The following is a 22,045-nucleotide window of genomic DNA, read 5'->3' as shown; positions in this document are numbered from 1 at the left end:
CGTGAATCTCTGATCCGAGCCTCCTGATTAGCTATGATGACACGTATGAGACTCACATAAAATGCATTCACATTTTTTTTTTTTTTTTTTTTTTTTTTGCCAGTCCTGGTCTTGAGCTCAAGTCCTTGGACTTTCTCAAGGCTAGAGCTCTACCACTTGAGCCTCAGCACCACTTCCGGCTGTTTTCTATGTATGCGGTGCCGAGGAATCAAACCCGGGTCTTTGTGCATGCTAGGCAGGCACTCTACCCCTAGGCCAAACTCCCGGCCCTGCATTCATATTTTAAAGGAAATTGATATACAGAACAGTCAGCTACTTAGTATTACATCTGCATGCATATGTCAGGACGAATATATTACTACTTTAATATGAAAGTGGAAATGAATAACTGCCCTTTGAACACATATGTGATGCTATGTATTAGATTCTCCATAGTGGCACCCTGCATGGATGGCTTCCCCCATGAGGCTCAGCACAGCAAAAGCAAAAACATACAAGAGGCTCCAGCCATCACTGCAGAACTCTGAATAGCTCCTACTTAACACAACCTACACAAAACAAAGTGCTGTATCAGCTCTCACTTCCCTCTTCTTAGAGACCATCCTTCACTTAGCATTACAAAGGTGAGTCTTGGCTCAGTGTTGACATGAGATTCCAGATGGTTTCCAGAAGTTAACTTCTGCCTCCCTGACAGATAATGACACAATGAGTCAGTGCCCTCCTTTGGGAGACTTAATGTTACTAAGCCCCAGCAGGAAGTTTAATATGCAGCACATTGTAATTGCTAATTTAAGAATAAATTTAAGCCTTACAGAAACCAGAAACTTAGTTTCAACATATTTTCCGACATATTTAGAAAGACATATATACAGTAATTTATAAGCAAATAGATTTTAATTGCCTGAACAATGACATCAGTTGATAATGATGGAAAATAATTTTAAGACATAAATCAATTATGTCCATATTTCTTTAGGTGGACTTTTAATCAAAATGAGTACACAATCAATAGTGTCAAGCACATATGTACTTCTATAATTTAGTTATGCAATGATATACTTGTTAAAAAATGAAATAAGGATATAGTTTTAATGAGCAAGGTTCAATGGGGGAAATGGGAAAAGACAAGATTTCATCCAGGAAATTGGAAGTAAAGATATTTATAACATTTCTGTGATTTTCATTCCTACAGAATTTTGCTAATTGAATAAAAATTATTTAGTTTATTTTTAATTATTTTAGCTTATATAGATTTCTATTCCCCTTGTTTTTAATAAACAACTTATATGTATATGTATATATATACATGTATATATAAAACATTCCTTAGTTAGCCAATGTGCTTCATTTCTCAATCTATCTCTCCTCATAGCAGTATGTATCAGTTATTCTGTGAATATGTTAAAGGCTTGAATGTCCTTTTTTATAGAGATTAATGAACCCAAAATATATTCTACAAAATTAAGAAGAGTGAAGGAAGTGGTGTGTTTGAGTAGAATGGGCAATAATACTGACAGGGGTGACATTAATCAGGATGTGTCATATTTATATCCTCCATTGTACAAATGCTAAAAGATAACAATATTTTTTTTGAGGCCAACGAGTCATTAATTGATCTCACCTATCAAATTAGTGAGAAAGGTCCATAATAACTAGCAAGTCAGTAGAATTTTACGACTAATTTTTAGAAGTATGACAGCATGTTAATATTCGGAAACTAGATTTCATTTTTGAACTCCATGTTGTATATACCCACCAAGGGCACCTGTCAGTTACTTTCCTCAGTGAAACAGAGGGTGTTTTCCACTGGAGAAACAAGGAAGATATTTATGAACTCAGGAGAGACTTGTTGATAGGTGAATTGAGTGTTAGTTCATCTCAGTTGCTTTTTTTACTCTGTATATTATGAGTAAGTAACTATTGTCCATTCAATGTAAACTCAACAAGAGAATTGAAGGAATGTAGAAAGGACAACAGAAAGTTGTGCAAGTGACATAATTTGATTTGTTTGGGGAAAGTATTTGCCTAAGAAGATATAGAATATAACTTATGTTACTCAGTAAAGTTGTTATATACTGCTTCAACTGTGCAGATTGTATTCATATGAAAATTTTAGTGGTGTATAGGAAGGTTGTGAGATAGATAGGCATATATATATATATTTACACAGATACAAGCACATATCTCTATCTATCTATCCATCTATCTAGCTAGCTATCTACTTATAGTTCTGTATGTTCAGGCAGTATCTGACACAGTCAGTATTCCTGTGGGCAGCCTACGAGTAGAGTTTGTTTGTATTAAACTTGGAAGGAAAATGTAAGCCACAGCATGTGGAAGATTGTGAGCAAGACTACCTGAAATATTCCTTTGTATATATGGCACTGCTTATTTTTGCATATTCTAGTATTCATTTTTGTTTTTGTTTTGTCAATATGACAAAAATCACCTTTAATATTAGGACATATATATGCATATACATGTTTGTGTTCACCTGTAGATTCATAAGCACATTCTAATTGTTACAAGTGAAGGAAAACATGCACATACGTATTTATATAAATATATCCATAGACATATACATGTATATATATGTGCATATAATTTTTGACATTGACATTATCAAATCTGCAGGATTTGACTAGTTTTTTGCCTTGATTATTAATTAAAAAAACTTTTCTGCACACAACCTGTCTTCTGTATTTTTTAAAATATACATTGAAGAAAATCTGGATGTTATCTTCTTGTAAAAGTACCTTAGAAAATTTATTTATAGTGTTCATTAAAGATGTACTTTAATTATATTTATACATGGAACATAGCATTTAATGATCAAAATAACCCTAATTCTAACTTCCTGAGACTCTAGTGAAATCTCTCCCCTGTGGCTCCTCTGATTTCAACATTTCCCTGTACTGTCTTCATACTGGTATCATGTTCCCACAGAATATAGTGACGCAGAGTTTACAGGATCATCATGATCACATAGAGGTCAGCTTCTATTGCAACTTCTTGCTCCACACTCACTGTGAGTTTTGAATTGGGCCCCCGGGTCACTCTTTCACTTCCTTGCATGCTTTAGTCACAGCAGAATCTTTAAGCTTTAGATGCTACATCACTCCATTTCAACACTATCCTTAGAGAATGCAATTTCTTGGGTTACGTGTTCTTCTTGGAAAAGTGCCCTAAATCAGTCTGGCTCTATATAGGTCTTTTTCTTGTCTTTTCCTTCTCTCAAGGATGATGAACTTGTATTACTTGTAGTGCCAGACTTGGAAACCATGCTTCTTATGTGTTGATCAGATTCACAAATATTTATGATGAAAAAAAAGAAAAGAAAAGCAACACTAGTACCAATAAATCTGCTGTATTTCAAATTGAACTCCAGTTAATATACTGTATGTCTTTAAGAAATTTATTTATTTTTTATCTGCTAGAAATCTTTTCAACATATCATAATTATTTGTCCATTTAATATATTCTACAAATATATCAATGATATGTAGTACTATAAAATATTATTTCTATAGCAATTTGAGTAAAGAATTATATATATTTGCTCATTTTATTTTCATGAATTCCTACTAAAAGACAATGCTGTTCACATGAGCAACACATATTTATGCAAAGTGATATAATGATTATATATTTTATTCCTGTTTCCTGTTACTTATAAAATATTTTGGATAAGTAGTAATTTATAATTAAGCATGTATTCTTAAAAGGATATAGTTCTAGAAATGGTGATTTATTAAAATGAACTGGATTACTTCACTTAATTTTTCCAAATCTTTCCATATCCTTATGAATGGGGCAATATTATCCTTTCTGATGGTAACATAGAATTCCATTATATATATCATATATATGCCATATATATGATATATATGTATATATAAATAACATTTTCATGAACCATTTGTCCACTGAGGAACATTTGGGTTAAGCAAAATAAATCAGAAAGACACCTAAGTCTCATGTTTTACTCCGTTTGTAATAACTAGAATGTACCCATGAATCTACAATTAAACACAATGGATAGAAAAAGATGAAAAATTACACTTGGACATGATAAGCAGAACTCTAAACATTCACACAGTGAGACCAAAGGATATTCTTAGAAAAGGATCACAGGGGCTCAGAGCTCTGTGCATTTGATCATATGAAATGATAATTATCAAAATGAACTCCAAGAAATAGAAAGAAAATATTAAATTTTACGTCATGCTTCTTTGTTTCCCTTGTGTTGTTGTTTTTTATTTCTACAGGTTTTTCCTTGCATGTTTGTTTACCTGATTTAGGGAGGGGAAGAGGGAAGCACAGAAATGGTGGACAAAGGATACTAATTCAGCAGTGATATTCACTAGACACTATGGTAAAATTGAACTATATAACCTGTGGGGCAGGGGGTTTGGAAAGGAAAAAAAAAGAATGGAAGAAAAATAAGAGAAGATATGATACTGTTCAAGAAGAAATGTATTTATTACCTGCCTTTATGTAACTTGGACTCCTCTGTAGGTCACCTTTCAGCAAAAACAAACAAACAAAAACCTTTAAAAATAAGAAAAATAAATGGAAAGATACAGGCATTTGGGAATACAAGAGCAAACCTAAAACCCTACAACAGAAAAAAAAAAAAAAGCTGGTGGAAGAAGAAAGGAGAAAGAATTATTAAACAATTAAAGTTAAAAATTAAAAAAATATATATTTATTTAAACAAGTCTATGATGTTGGGTTTTCCTGCTCTTCTGCTATTCTAAGCAGGTAACCCAGCTGAGTATTTTCTGCTTCTTCCTCATCTATGTTACGATCTCAGGCATGTACATGCGGCAACATCTGGTTTGAAAGTGATAAGGAGTTCCTGTTTACAAGGCTGGCATCCAAACCTGGCCTAATGCCTTCTAGGCAAGTGGTCTATCTCTATCACTGAGTAGGATCCTCAGCCCCTTTGATTCAGTTTTTACAACAATAATTCAGTGATCAAGCATACTTTTCAGCTTGATTTTAAAATGACAACACCTCTCAAATGCCCCATCTTCCAACAAACTCCACTCCAGATCTTTTGTGCTCCAGGACTTACTCTATATTCCCTTCAACATTCTGCCTTTCCCAAATTAATATTTCAAGTATTCATACCAGTTCTAAGACAACCTTATGTTTGCTTTTGTCTGATTGCATAGATATTTTAGAATCCTTTCACAAATCACCCTCATGAGAAGCAAATTTATAGACCATTAGCAATGCTCCTTTATTTACCAAATAATTTCATTGAAGAAAGAAGTCTCAAACGTTTTTATTGTAATAACTCTTACATTAATCTAAGCCTGCTTCTGCTTAATGAGATTAATAATGTAGAGATGATTTATTTCTTACTGAATGTGGATCTGATAAGATGAAGATATATCTGCAAAGTATATTTGTATACTTATATGTTCATATATTAAATGATATATGAATACTACATATAGTATATATTTTAGTATATAAGAATGTATGAATATATAATTAATTTTTTAAACATTAATATCAATATGTACAAGTCTGAAACTGACTAGACAATGCATTATTCATAATAATATTTGTGTTTCCAACATTTAAGATTCATAGGTTTTGTATATACGATATTATTTTCCTAAACAAACGGGAAACAGAAATAAAACTTGTTAAGTTCAAGAATATCCATTCAGACTAAGAAGCAGTGATGAGGATCAAAATTGACGCCTCAGTTTAAATACTAAGGGGACATATTTGACAATAGATGTATAAGCTCACAAACCTATGACTGAATCATTTCTGATTTGGGTCTTTCACTATTCAGGCACTTTATTTAGGAAAAACTTTTTGTCCGTGAAAGATGACAAATTCTTTCAGAAATGGTAATTGGATTTTTTTAAGCTTTGGAGAATTGGCAGTGAGTTTGTTAATCACATAATGAATCAAGTCGTGCTAAATTTTTGTGATAACAATGTTTTCAGCATGAATCATTTCACTGACGAATAGAATGTACTTGATTAAACACAGGCAAACAGAGGAGAAAAGAAAAGGCAAGAAATAAAACCTTTGGGTATTCAGTCTGCCAACCCATTGCTTTTGCACTTCTTTTGACTTGTGCAATAGCTAATCATATTTTGGCACTTCCTAGCCATCAAAGCGTTTTATAAAATGATCCTATTACAATGTTTTTTCTCAGAGGCAAGGTTAGCATGGATGACAGTTTAATTGACCTGCTTATTTTCCTTCAACTGGCTTTGCCAATTAAATGAATTGTGTTATATTTTGTTATTCATTTTTGTTAATTGTGAAATTTTAGCTTCTGATTTTTTTTCATTATCCCATTTGTGATTTTTAGTCAGAAATGAAAATGGTGTCATTTTTAATTAATTCACCCTCATCTTACATTCTAAGAACTTTTTTTGAGGTGGTAGATATTAATACTGGTAAGATTTTATAAATGTATTTTCAGTCATTTTCATTCCTCCCAACTCTGTTTCATGTCAATGAGGTAATCATCCTCTAAATCCTGAGAAAGGAGAAAAGGAGGCAATTGCAACCCATTCTAAAACTTGTAGCCTTCAGCTTATTAGGGTTATTTCTTTATTAGTTTTAATTTTAAAAATACATTTTCCTGGGCCGGGAGTTTGGCCTAGTGGTTAAAGTGCTTGCCTAGCATGCATGAAGACTCGGGTTCGATTCCTCGGTACCACATACATATTAAAAAGCCAGAACTGGTGCTGAGGCTCAAGTGGTAGAGCTCTAGCCTTGAGAAAGTCCAAGGACAGTGCGCAAGCCCTGAGCTCAAGCCCAGGACTGGCAAAAAAAAAAAATACATTTTCCTAATTGTGAGATTTATTTTTACAGAACTGCTAGTCAAAATGAACAAAGGAATGTTATCTCTAATGTTTAGCATTTAAAAGTGGTCATAATACAGTGACTAACAATAAAGACACAAGAGTTTCTCTTTGTCTTGTTTTTATCTTTCACTGCTTTGGTTTGTTTTTACTCTTTTCCTTTCGGAGGATATGTTTCCTATAGGAAATGATATTCGTATATATTCTATCTTTATCTCCTCTCTATTCCTCAGTTCATTAATAGAATGTATCGGTATGATCTTCTGTAAGTTTACTAACCCCTGGAATCCTTGTGAGCAATAGGGTCTCCCCTGACAATTTGTATTTCGAATGCAGTGATAGACAATTCATAGATAAGTGTACATGAATTTTAATTTTTAAAGAAGATGGTACCATGAAAATAGTGGACCTATCATGAGATCTGTGAATAGGAAATGCCTGAAAACAGAGTTTTTGTCTTTTGAAGTTACTGTTCTGTCAATAAAACTATTCCTATGTGATGCAGGCATCTTTGAATCTGTTGAATGTATTCCTAGAATAAAACATATGGCAAAATGCAATATTATACAAGTTGGAAAATGATTATAGAGAATAAGAATAAAGAATCACTGCACAATCATTTGTGCTAATTTTTGGTTAATGAAGACATTCTATGCCTTGTTTGACACAGGCGATTCATTTTGTAATTATTTTACGTGTCACACTTTGTTTTCTTGAAAATTTTGTTCATATAAAATCAAAATGATTTCCAGGGTCACCTTCTAAATAGACCCTTAGAGTAGTGAAAGCCTGTTCACTTTAAGGAAACACAGTCTTTTTTTAATGTTATTGGAAAGTTGATGTGTGCAGGGGTTGAAGTAAACACTTTCCACACTAAATAATTTCCACACATGGATTCAAGTCCTTCATCATATTAGGTTAAGCATCTCCTTAACTTACTAGTCTGTCATTTTGCTTTTTGGTCTAGTTGCTTCATTAAATGTTTTGACCTTGATAAATTATGATAATCCATCAATGTCTGTGTGCTTGACAGTATTTTATTTAAAGCTAATGTCAGTGCATGCTAATGGTTATATTTTGACATACTGACAATGGAAAAGAGAGCAATTAGAACTATCCAGCCTATATTCATTATAACACACACACACACACACACACACACATCATCCAGGAATCACATACATACAACTGTTTACCCACAATCCTTTCTTACAAATCACAATTTTATCAAAGGTAGCCTATGGCTTGCTTTTGTGTACAAAATATAAATAGAGTAGAGGAAATAAGGCAAAAAACAGTCCCACAGTTGGAAGGCAGCTTTAAAGAAAAATGATGTTCATAGCTATCCTCTTAGTAGCTGGCAAAGCAGTTTTTATAAAACATATTTAATGTTTACAACCACTTGGAGGCTGGGGAAGAAGTAATGCTTCCAATATATGTTTAATGCTGTTGAACCCCTCATTGGACGACTAGCAACTTCTACTGGAATATATTTAATACTTATAGTCATTTGGCAGTTCAGGAAAAAGAAACTTCTTAATTTTTAACCTTTATTGCTGAGCAGTGACTGCTAAGGCAACTATCAGCGCAGCGTGTTTTATGTTTGGGGACACATTGAGTTGCCACTGAAACAGTTCTTAGGCTACTCTCAAGGGTGGGCAGAAACTGTCAGTAGTGTTACCTTTGCAATTGTTCAAGAAACAAAAACATAAGAATCAAACAGAGGAAAAAATGTTCCCACCACACAGAGTCATAACAACCTATAGCCCTGAAAATAGCTCTGCCTTGCTGTGTCCATTGGAACATTTACTACTGACTTAGGGGAGATTGTCAGGCCCTGCTCAATTTCATGGAATGTGTTGAAGCCACTCAGCAGATTAGGAAGCAGCAGTGTAATCTGATAATTGGTGTTTCACACAGATATATGGCTTGTCTCGGCACATTAAGGCACAAGACTTCTCTACACCAAAGAAATTCTGAATGAGGTTAGAGTTTTTTTTGTTTTGATTTGCTTTGTTTTGTTTTTAAAGGAATTTGGTTTCATGTGTAGATAGATAGGATGATGGTAAACATGAATTTCATGGGTCAACACAAAGGACTGACTAGCAGAATAAAAGGAAGATGATAATTACCTCTGGTACATTTTGTATTTTTTTGCCATTTAGTTTGGAGAGAGTAATCAACAAAATATTACCAGTATTTTACTCACTGGATTGAGTGAATTTTCTAGACACTGTGACGGGTATTCTGTAGGTTTTTTTTTTTTTGCTTCTAATAAACTTGAGAATGAAGAAAGCAAAGTTCAAATAGAAGTAACTAATCCAAAGAGGAAGAACTGGGAAATGGTGCTGAGACTTAGAAAAGAGATTTGAACTCTTATCAAGTTTCAACAAAGACACTTTTGCAATCACAAGATGTATTTTATGAAAGAAAGATAACTGAGAAAATGGAATTAAGTCCAGAATGCAGATATTTGTAAGGTGTGCTAAGATCCCCAGTTAGGACCCTGAGTGGACTAGATTGCAGAGCAGTAACTCCTTTGCAGGCTCCGTGTCCTACTTTTTTTGCAGCAAAAATGCTGATAGAGGTTAAATCATGCTTATCTCACCATTATGAGGTAAGAATTATCTATGCCTGGAGTCAGATACTGATCAACTATGTATCATAGATTTACAGGAAAAGAGGAAGTAAATGCAAGAGGACTGTCAGTAAGCTTTTGGACTGAACAAAGCTGAACTGGGCCTTTGAGATACATAGGTGAGGGTCCAAGGAAATATGAGAGCATTGGAAACCATGGGTTTCCAGAAGCTGACTGTAGTAGGTTCCCCAGGGGCCATTTCATATTATTGTTCTTGAGTCAACCCATAATCTTAGGGAATTGTATACTTACATACAATATATCTTTTATGCCCTATTCCATAGGAAGAAGTTATAGGCTGTTACATCAAGATTAGATTAGAATTATATTAGAAACTATGATTTTGATCAGAAGTACTGTCGCTCTCTGTCTTTCCCTCTCTTTCGCTCTCTCTTTTTCACATATATACACGCATGCACCCCCCCACACACACAGAAGGACACTCCTTTTCTGGTGGTTAATTGGAGGTTAAGAATCTCACAGGCTTTCATGCCCCAGCTGGCTTTGAACCTCGATCCTCAGATCTCAGCATCCTGTGTAGCTAGAACTACAGGTGTGAGCTACTCGCACCTACAGCAATGTACTATTTTTGAGTGTAGTCACAATATTCACACTTCTCAGTACAGAGAAAGAAGAAACAAATCCAAGGAAGCATTTGTTTGTTATTTTAAGGAAGCCCAGAGTTTAATTCACTTTAGGCCAGTATCTGTTTAGGTAAACTACTTTGTATAAGTTAGTGGAAAAAGATTCTCTTTAAATTCACATTCATCAGAATCTGATTCTCACATTATTTGATTAAAAATAATTTTTGATATTACAATGTAGATTCTCCATCCTTGAGACTGCTTGAGATGGAATGTTAAATTTAAGCTTTCTAAAGATACTTTGGTAGCTACTAAATATAGAAACACAGACTTATGGATCATAATTGACTGATTTAAAGTCAGTTATGTTTTATTATGCATAGATTTATTGTTTTCATATGAAAGTGAAAAAATTAATAATGTATGGTTACCTACATGGAAAAGATACAAACTTCTAGCTACAACATTCTGTATTTTATTACTACTTAGAATATTGTAAATCTTCCTTCCAAACTGTGATGCACAGTTGACAAGTCCAAAAACCAATCATACATACCAGATTATTAATAATCTAATCAGTCATATCACATACATACCAGGTTATTAATAATCTAATCAATCATATCCAAGTGACTCAGCTAAGGAAGAAAGAAAGATGATATAAATGTGATAAGGATTTAAACACTTGAAACCTGTCAGCACTCCAGGAAAAGTAACTAAAACTGCACACTGTACTAATGCATGATCATCCTATATTAAAAGCACACATTACTGTAATTCATTGTACTGCTACTGATCTTAAAGAATTAAGAGCACATTCATAAAGTCCAAATTTGTCTCCAAGGAGTAGCTTAGAGTTGGATCATTAAGTAATTTCTTTAGGTCAAAGTAAAAGCACTTTATCTCTGAATATTACTTCCATGGTGTACTGGATATAGCAGTAGTTAGTAACAGAATGACCTTTGTCTTAAAGAATTCATAGATCTACTATAAGTTTCTTCAATTTTCAGAAATTAAGTGCTTTCCATATCATTGTAAATATTTAATATTTTTTATCTGAAATTACAACCCAGCTATTTTTCTTTTACAAATTTATATTCCTTTGGTTAACTTATATTGCTAGTTTAATTAAACAGTATATTTCCAGTTATGAATCCATTATCATTAAAGTGGAATTTGTAACGTATTTTATTTCAATATTTTATTGGTTTGATGTCTGTCTTCTACTAGTGAATAAGCTGCACTTTTATTTTTTAGCCAGTCCTAAGGACTAAACTCAGAGCCTGAGCACTGTCCTTATATTTTCTCAAGGCTAGCTAGCACTCTATCCTTGAGACACAACACTATCTCTGGCTTCTGTGTAATTCGTACCAAGGAATCAAACCATGGACTTCATGCTTGCTAGTCAAGCAATCTACCACTAATCCAAACTCCCAGCCCAAGAGGTACCTTTTTGTGGGGGGGGGGGAGGGATGGCGCGGGGGACGGGTGCGGGGAGGGGGGGGAATCCTTAGATCCCAGTCTCCAGAGTAGCTAGGATTACAGGTGTGAGCCACTGCACCTGGCATGTGTTAAATTTTACTACTTCAGTCCTGCCTTCTTTCTTCATTGCTCTACACTTTTTCACTAGATCCCACCCCAACTTTTGAGTATACTCTTCCTGCTTTTTTATTTTCTTTGAATGTGAGTGAGTCTTTCTACTATCATACTATTTGCATTCTCACCGGAATCTACCATATTTTAATCGATACATTTATGTACATTGGATATTATCCAGACCTGTGGGATACATTTTTAAATTGTCAAATATTATTTTATATTGAAGGTAAGACCACCATATTATTAATCATGGGGAATGACAATTCACAGAAAATTCCTTAAACACATAAGCACCATGCAGTCTGCTGTGCCACATCAATGTTCCTAATGTCAATATGCAAGCTAAGTTCCATCTGGTTTGACAAAAAAGATTCTAATTTTTCAAGAAAATAAAATGGAATACTATTACTTATTTGAATGGGATAAAAGAAATTAAATATTTTTTTTCATTTAGATTATTAGAGCTGTAAGCCATAGTGTAAAGAGGGAGAAAAAATTCTGAATGACTAATAGAAATTGGTGTATTTGGGGCCATCTTTAAAAAGTAGAAATAGCAGATGCCAGGCCTATCTGACTTTCCAGTGTTTTATGTATAGTTGACAATGGAAGGGAAGACAAAATGAGTACATAGTACATGTACTTGAGATATTTTACTTGTGACATTTAATTTGTAAATAGTGTTTATAATCCATCTTGACAAAAGCATAGTATGAAAATACACTCCAAATCTTCCAAATAAAACTCATAGGATTTGATATGTTTTCAAGTTAGATGAACCATACCTGCTACAAAAATATAAAAGTAGACAGAAACATAAAAACTATTTAAATATTTACTGAAATCCTTTGAATAGCCAATAATTTCAATATATATACATAACTATATTTTAAGGACATTATTCTTCCACAGATCTTTTCAATAGCTAATAATTGTATCTTAAGCTACTGTTTCTTCAGTCGTTTCTCCCTTCCTTTTAAACCATACCTAATTTCTCACTTGGGGTACTTATTTTTAACAATTTTTGTAAGGGCTTCAACTTGTGCATTCCTACCTTTTATCTAAATGGACACATTTTATCTAACAAGACACAATTTTCTAATATTGTTTTGAGTTGTGTATTTTCTTCCCTAGGAAAATCAACACACGATTGCACAGATAGCCACCTTAGTTTGGGGGAGAATCTTGTCTTAGATGTCACGTTCCTTCGTTTTTCTAAATATCTAGCAAATATAACACTACACTTAAAAGGCAACTTAATATGCATCATAAAATGAATAAGACATTTGTAGTCCTGAGTTTACATGTGAAAATTTGAAATCCAAGTAAACTACTTGCAGCTAGTTTCCCAGGTTATACAGAGAATACTGTCTTTGAATGCCTAATGAGGTCACATGCACAAGTTCAGGGATTCTGTAGTAAATTCATGTGACACCTTCTATAGCTACTATCTTGTTTCTGCCCAAGGTAGAGTGAACAATCTTCACTTTATGTCCTGGGTAGTCGTAGGGAAAGCTGAGGCCCTCTGAAGCAAATTAGACTGTAAGAAATATTTGAATAACTCATACATGTTTCATATCACAACCTACATTAGAGAAGAAACTTTATCTTTCATATGTAATTAGAATAAGAAAGTATTCTGAAATGTGACTAGAGATGTGATTGTGAAACAATATATGTTACAACTGCTATTGAAGTGCAATCTTTAGTTAACTAAATAGTATCCTCAATAACCTAAAGCTTTGCAAATTTATGCTAATATTAATTAATTCATATCAGACTTAAACCATTGATGATGTCAGTTTAGCTTAATTATAAATGTATTCTTATAGTGACATCATGTTTTATTCCATAATTTGAAAGCATGAGCAGTACAGCATCCAAAAGAAAACAATTGCAGAGTTCCAGTGATTAAATCTGTAATCCTTTCTACTTCAGGAAGCCGAGATCTGTGATTTGTGGTTGGAAACTAGTCCGGATGGAAATACCATGGGATTCTTTTTTCTAGTGTCTACCAAAAAAGCCAGAAGTGGAGCTGTAGCTCAAGGAGAGGGAGTACTAGCCTTGGGCAAAAAGTTCAGGGACAGTGCACAAGCCCTGAGTTTAATCTCTAAGTAAGGAAAGGAAAAAGAAAAAAGGAAAAAGGAAAAGGCTTATCCCTTGGGACCTCACACTGCTGTCTACGAAAGATGCAATATTCTTCTTTATGGGCCACTTTTATGTCAGATGCAACCCCCATTCTGTTTCATTTGTTTTGGGGTCAGAGTTGCTAACCGTTTCTCAGTTGTATGACAGTTTTCTGCAGCACTGTATAGGTGTCCAGAAGTATAATGACAAATAATTTCAATCTAAAATTCATTTTATATATATGTAAAATATAAAGTGATGCCATGAGCACAAACAAATCAGTTGACTTAAAGATTGTATAGAATATTATAAATTCTAATGGCTGTCTTTATGAGGAAGCAGAAATGGAAATTATCTTTAGTTGAAGAATGCTGTATTTTTTTTTGAGCATGAGTAAAATGTTTACACCAACAATCAAATAACAAAAAGTCAATAGGGTCTCATTGCATGACAGATTTCTTCTTTGTCTACTCACCCACAGGAGACATTTCTGGAACACTAGCAATGTAAGGGCCATCCAGAAACTTTGGCTCATTGTCATTGATGTCTTGCACTTTGATGATGAATTCTGATTCGGGTTCCAAAGGCTTCCTGGTTTCTGTGTCCACAGCCTGAGCACGAAGGGTGTAGAAAGGCTTTTCTTCTCTGTCTAGGCTCCGTATTGCATGAATGTCCCCGGTGGTCTCATCGATAGTAAAGACAGTGCCAGCACCATCTCCTGAGAGGGTATATTTAACAGTGCCCTCTCCTTTGTCCAAGTCTGAATGGAGCTTTGGGGAAAGGGAAGAAAAAGAAGAGAAGGAAGAGGAGGAAAAGGAGGAAAAAGAGGAAAAGGAGTAGAGGGGAGGGAGAGGAGAGGAGAAGAGAGATTATTAAATGAACTCTTACATGTTTTTTTTAAAGACATAATTACACTACACTTTTTCAAAACATAATGTTGACATGCTTTTATCTTACTTTTTTTTTTTTGGCCAGTCCCAGAGCTTGAACTCAGGGCCTAAGCACTGTCTTTGGGTTTACTCAAGGCTAGAGCTCTGCCATTTGAGCCACAGCACCATTCTGCCTTTTTTCTATGTATTTGGTATTGAGGAATCAAACCTGGGTCTTCATGCATGCTAGACAAGCACTCAACCACTAGGCCACACTCCCAGCCCCTTAGCTTACCTTTTAATTATAAATATTTTAGTCAGAATATTTCAAAAAATTCACTAACACCTGTTCTTTCTGTCATTTATCTTCCATTTTATTGCCTCCTCAAGAAAATAATCAACTACTCTTTGATTAGTCTATCATGTTTCTTCATGCACCAGGGGTATCAGAATTACAAACCCTAGATGCAGTAATTAGAAGAAAGATAATTTAGAAAAAATTTTCAATAATATGACATGCTTTGGGTGATAATTTATTCATAAAATGAAATGGCACACATCTTAAGCTCAGATGTTTGCTTTCAACTGAACAATGATGATCTCATATAGAATAAGGACTTGAATTAATTGTTGATAATTAAGGTATGGAATCAGTCCTGATGACCTTCAACAGATGAATGGATCAAGATATTGTGGTATGTAGGCACTATTGACTTTTTCTTGCCCAATAGGAGGAAAGATATTGTAAAGAAATAGGAAAACCTGGAAAAAATTATGGCAATTGAAGTAAGTCACAAAGGATGCAAGTTCTCCCTAATATGTGGAAGCTAGAATCAACTTTATAATTGTAAATAACTATGCTGGGTGATATCAATTGAAATATTGTAGATTCAAGGGAGAACTCAAATACCATAATTCTTTACCAAAGAAAAGGCAAATTTAGTGACATAAATATCAGGAAGGGGGTACCTGAAAGGGATGGATGGTACCAAAGGCAAATAGTAGACAAATGAGGAGAAAGAGGAGAATTCAGTAAAGAATTAAATGCATATTTGACAAAATTAAGAAGAGTAAGGGAATGGGTGTGTAGGGAAGGATTGGTGAGAATGCTGAAATGGATGACATTGATCCAGATGCATTTTATTAATAAGTTGCTTAACTATTAAACTGATTGTGAACCATGAGGATTCTATTTTTATTTTTATTTTTTTCTCATTTTTTAACTTTAGCAGTGATAATACCTTTTTTTCTTTTCTTTTTTATCTTTTTCATATATTTTTATTGTAATTAATAGAAGGGTTACATTATATTTACCAGATAGAAGGTACATTAATTCACATACATTGATATCCTTTGTCATGTCTTGGTCCCCATTTCTCTCCCGCCCACCCCACCCCTCATCTTTTTTTCCCCCTTCCCTATCCAATTTCAAATAACCAAATACAAATATATCCAATATATCAGATAACAAAGTAAGATACTGTAACAATATGAGATAATCAAGGGATAGCAAAAGAGATGAGAGATAACAGAGTTCGTTAAGGATTCTATTTTTAAAAAGTAAAACCTTTTAAAGAAATATTGAGAGTAAGCATCTGAAAGAACAGAAATATCTTCCAGTTGAATAAAGTACAACATCCTGTTTTGGCAGACTGGGTTTGAAAGAGTTGTTGAAGATTAATTGGTACAATGTGTGATTATTCTACATAGCAAGAAATTATTCTTTATAATATAGAAGAAATTTTAATCTGAGTTAATTTCTTTTAAATTAAACACCTGTATAGTTCATTATGTTACACTATGGTGTTAGGTACAGATGAATGGCAATAGGGAGAGGGGAAAAAACAAAAAAAATCTGTTATTTTTAAGATAAAGTGGAGTACAAGATAATTTTATTACATATATGTATACTTATTAATAATTTAATAGGGGTATCAATAAAATACCTTAATCTACTTTTGCTGTTTATATACATGAGTTCATTTTGTTTTAAGTGTAAAGTTTATTTCAGTGAATAAATGCTTTAGAGGAAAAAAATTCGAGTTTTATATTGATAGATAAAAATATCTTAATCTACTTTTGCTGTTTTTGTTTAATAAACATGAGTTTAAGATTCAAGTTCATTTTGGTAAGCAGATGAATCAAAGGAAAATCATTCAACTTTTATATTGATCATAACAATTTTAGATGTAATGTGCACTTTGCATGAAAAGACTATTTCCTTGAAATACTTATCAGACATGTCCTTTTGAAATTAATTCAACACAAAGAAAATTTTAAATGTATTAAATTATTAAGTCTTTCTTTTGCAAATCACTGTTGAACATTAGTACTAGCAATTTCCAAAGATAAATGGACATTATTTGTAAGTTCAACTTTGACTATACTGCTACTCGGCAGAGCCAACATTTTGGTTTGTGTTCAGTAAAGTATTCTAATTAGTGTTATTTTGATAAATACATTGAATGTATTTCTATTTTTTCTTTTGAAGAATATCTATATAAATCTGGTTTTAAGGATTTTTCCTTATAAAGGACCATAAATAAAAGGATAAGGCAAAAATGAGATGTCATGATTCTGATTTTTCTTTAGAAATGTTTATATTTTAATTTAAACATACAGAAAATTGTTATACATGGCTGAAGGTAGCATTTTTTCTTGTAAAAACAAGCTTCATTGAAGCAGAGGAAGTGTAAAATCAAGCTCTAGATAAATGTTCTTTGAACATAGGTATTTGAAATTACAAATTTCAACCATACTACTAAAGATATTCTAGGCAGTACATATTGCTTTTGCTTTCAAATTTGTCTAGATATAAGGCAGCTAAAAGCTCAATGCAAGAGAAATGACTTTATAAACCAGACTCATTTTGCCAATGGCTCAAATATGTTCTCTGATATTTTGGGAACTGAGTGAAAATTCGAAGTGGGTTTTCACTTTGGGATCCAAGTTCAGCTGCTAAATAAAATGTCCTTAGGTAAAATCAAAATTGTTTTCAGCCCTATCACACATCCCAAGAATTAAATTTCACCTACTTTTCAAACTTCCCTTCTTTCTAATTTTAAAATGGGTTTACAGAGATAACAACTTCAGAAAAGAATGTATATTAATGGTGAATTGTCCGGCAGTGACTAAGAGAGGATGTCGAAAAGTAAGGTGATATAATAGAGGGTGTGTACTCATTAAAAAATACAGTATGGATTTTTGGAATTATGTATGAAATCATCACAATGAAAGTTTCTGGTATTATTAATGCATGGCAATAAACATAGAATTCTTGAAAAATAATAAATATCAACATGTTAGAATTTCTAACTGAAAACTCGATAAAAGTACAAATTTTCAAAAGATTAGAGCTTTTATAAGTTCTTGATCATATGTTAATATATTTAAAGCCACACACAACCTCCAGATATGACAAGTTGATAATTATTTAATGCTGATTGGTTGTCATCTGTGACTTTCATTAAAAAAGTAATAATACTAATGTCCTGCCGTGGCTCAAGTTGTCGGGGGTAGCCTTGAGCTAAAGAGCTCAGGCCCAAAATTCAAGTCCCATAACTGACCAACCCCCCCCCCACAAAACAAACAAACAACAAATGCCCTGTCAGTATTACTTCTGATGTTATATAAATGATAATACTCTGATGTGGTGATGTGGGATATTATAAATTTCTCCGTAATCAGAAATTTAAAAAATTCGAAGACAAAATGTAAGTTAAAAAACTTCAAACATCTAACCTAAAATATCTTTTTATCAAATTTATGTTTCATTTATATGCATATATATGACTCTAAAAGGTAGAAACATAAAACATACTTCCCTTAAAATTTACATGTGTATTTTCTACACATTTAAATCTATTTATGTCTATATATTTGTATATCTACATATTTGAAATATAGGCTGAATGATATGCAGTAGACATTGTCTATTTCTTTGTCTTTATCAGAAAATATTTCTTTTAATGTAACAAGATCAATTTGGTTAAGAATATTTCCTAATCCCCATACAAGAAGTGGAATTTCAAGACCCAGAACGCAGCATATATATTTTAGAACTGGGATAATTCATGTGATCATGTCTTCCTGCAATTCCTAATCGGTACATAAGGGATGTGATGTAATGTGATGTGTTAATTAAAATTCTAAAATATGTAGCTGAATGTGGGCATTGTCAAAAAAAAACAACAGGCACAGTGGGTTAGTTTTAAAACTACCTTTTGCCTGTCTATACCATTAAAATTACTTAACTTCATTGCTTCAAAGGAGACAATAGGTACAGATAGCTTCTATTGTCTCAGCGCCATCTTCCGTCTCAGGCCTTAATTTTTTAAATTGTGCCTTCTTTTTCTGCCTGATTTTATTTTTTGAGTTTGGCTCTTTTAATATTCTTTATATGTTTTCTTTTTCTTTTTTTTTTGTTGTTGTTCTTTTTTTTTTTTTTTTTTTTTTTTTTGCCATTCATGGGGCTTGAATGCAGGGCCTGAGCATTGTCCTTGGGTTTTTTCCTCAAGGTCAGCTCTCTACAATATGAGCCACAGCACCACTTCCGGTTTTTCTATGTATGTAGAACAGAGAGGTCAAACCCAATTCTTAGTGCATGCTAAGCAAGCCCTCTATTATTAGGCCAAACTCCTGGCCCCTGTATTTACTTTCTTAAAAAAACAGCAACAAGCCAAGTGTGGTGGCTAACGCCTGTAATCCTAGCTTCTCAGGAGTCTGAGATCTGAGGATCAAAGTTCACGTATATCCTCCATCATTAAGTGAGGGAAGTGGAGGAAGTGATGGATGAGACTCTTAAGGGCTGATGTCCTTCAATGTATATTCAATTCATAAACTGGTTTGTTAAATGGCACCTCCTTTGTACAACTATTTAAAGGCAATGATAAGAAGGAAAAAAATCTCCATCGATAAACTTGCTTTCTCAAGCCTCTCTCTGGTAAATTTAGGCTCAGTTTACCCTATGAGGTTATTTCTACATCTCATTTGCATAGGGGAGGAGGGAATAAGAAAGAGTTATTCATAGTCCTCTTCTTTTTCGGTGGTGTGAACTGTAAAAAAATGGATTTCTTTTTATGCAGTCACTCTAGGTCATGCATATATAAAAATGATACATATAAAATATATTTTTCTTCATAACAATTTTAACTAATATGTGTTATTCCAAGAATTAAAAATAAGCTTATTCTGAGTGGGAGATGACTGCATTTACATCCCACTCCAATAATATCATTTTTTAAAGTATTGACACTTAAAATAAAAATTCTAACAGAAACAGAGTTCCATAAATGATAAATGTAGAAATAGGCATTGCCCAACAGTTGCTCTGTGGAAACGATGGTGTTATTTTCTGATGTGTTCCAAGTCATCTCAGATGGAGTGTGAAAATGCGATGCCAAAGGAGGCCTAAAAAAAAATAAAAAGTTCATGCAGACTCCCAGAGAGCAAAACTTAAATCTCAGTGTCCCAAAGACATAACTAATGTCCACTTAAATGTTCACTGACAGTTTTCTGCTTTTGTTTCAGAAACGGTAGTCCACAAAAAAGAATTTTCAAAATGTTTTCATGAGTTAGAAAGCGCACATAAAAGGTAAAATGTTTTGAAATCCTTATTTCCGAAGCTATTCGTTTGTATTAGCCATCTGTCAGGACAGGAGAGGTGTACCAGTATTGGCTAAGTGTGGAAAGAGAACGCTTATTTTTAAAGTGCATTTTCCTGTGTAACAAAAGAAGTTGTGTTGCTCAGGTTCTAATATTGAAACATTTGAAAATAGGTGAACTTGTGCAGGATTCCGGTAGGGAGGCATGACATAGCAATGGAATAGTTGGAGGGAGATGGAAGAGACCCACACTACAGAGTTACTAGATATGGTGACTGCCAAGTACTCAACATGGTTGTAACGTGGACGATTCAAACAAACAAAAAATAAACCTGAAAAATTAAAAACATTTTACTAAAGTATGACTTTCACCTTTGTTTGCCTTTGAAATCATACTTTAGTCCTTAGTTTCTTTACACTTTAAAAGACTGCTACATTGTAAATTAGTCCTTGATTGACTAACCCCTTTCCTTTCTCTATGGTTATGATGAATGCCATGGCATTCTTGGAAAGCACAGTGTTTTCTCAAGGTATATTTCCTGAGGTTAGGGCAAAATGAGAATGCTGGGAAAAAATATCAACTTCATTACTTTTAAAATGAATGATTTGCTGTATAATGCTGCGAATGAGTTAAGTATGTGTTTAGAGCTCTACTATGTATTTCCCTTTTGTTGAGAAAGGTCATATTTTAGATATGGTTCATAGAAATGAATTTAAATGTATTATAGCTGCTTCTATGATTCACATCCATTTTGAGAAAAATGCAGAATTGCTAGGTAACAAACATGTAAATATAATTTTAGATTTCAAATTTCCCTTTCCTGATGAAAATCATATTATGATTTTGTTGTTTTTCATACACACCCATATACATAAGAAGGTCAATTAATTGTTAAATGTTCTGCCAAATCTTTTTCAATGTGAATGCTAGTTATCTACTTGCAAATAGCTACTCGTATTTATGATGACTTATATACTATTTTAGGTTTTCGGTGAAACATTGTTCTAAATAGCACATTTATATTGATTCCTAAATTCACTTCAACTATGGGCTATATCTGAAGTTCTTCATATCACTTGCTTACAGAATTATGAACTTTACCCTTAATCATACATCTTTATTTTTTCTCCCACCTTCATCACATTAATATATGTTTAATATACATATGTATATTTTTAGTATTTATACATTTAGTGTGATATTCACGCTATCAACATCATGTTTTCTGTGTTCCTTATTTCATTAGCATTTTGTCAAGTTTCCTTGTTCCATTTTCACAAATTCTTACATTCATCAAGACTCATCTTTATTCATCCTATTTACCTTCCACCTATTGATAATCAACCCCCAACATAATGAAACCGTCATACCTGCCATTTCCTTCTTTACTGTATATTAATTGCACGGATGCTTTTCATCAAATTTTTGAAATGTGGATATTATTTAAAAAGTACAAACCCTTCTTTTGTTTTTTCTGGTCTCACAAACCCTGTTTTGAAAGTAGGTTGCCATGAGATTTCTTTCACACATAAACATCATGTGTATCTACGTACCTTTCTTCTCTGTACCTACCTCTTGTTCATCTCTCAAACCCTGCGTCCCCACAGCACTGGCTATGGGGGAAGCATTGGGGGTTGCCCACGTGGGGGCGAGGGCCCATACCTGGCAGGTTGCTCAGCTGCTGGGAAGCCGTGGTCAAGCCGGAGTAACAGTGGTGCCACCCAGCTAAGACACAGATGGGCGCACAGCCAACAACAGCCCTGTGCTCTTAATGGGAAT

The 22,045-nt window shown here is 33.6% G+C and overlaps 1 protein-coding gene across 2 annotated transcripts in view; it reads right to left on the bottom strand.

Moving 5' to 3' along the window:
* Window positions 1–22,045, bottom strand: part of Cdh12 (cadherin 12) — a 785,868-nt gene that overhangs the window by 138,299 nt on the left and 625,524 nt on the right. For both annotated transcript variants that reach the window (XM_090332101.1, XM_090332100.1), the window contains exon 5: window positions 14,269–14,563. In XM_090332101.1, the coding sequence (XP_090188227.1) occupies window positions 14,269–14,563 (295 nt within the window). The remainder of the gene's footprint in view (window positions 1–14,268; window positions 14,564–22,045) is intronic.

Source organism: Megascapheus bottae, chromosome 4 (genome assembly GCF_031878675.1).
Source record: "Megascapheus bottae isolate mThoBot1 chromosome 4, mThoBot2.hap1, whole genome shotgun sequence".
Taxonomy (NCBI): Eukaryota; Metazoa; Chordata; class Mammalia; order Rodentia; family Geomyidae; genus Megascapheus; species Megascapheus bottae.
Note: the sequence above shows the minus strand (reverse complement) of the source record. Positions and strands in the feature narration are given on the sequence as shown.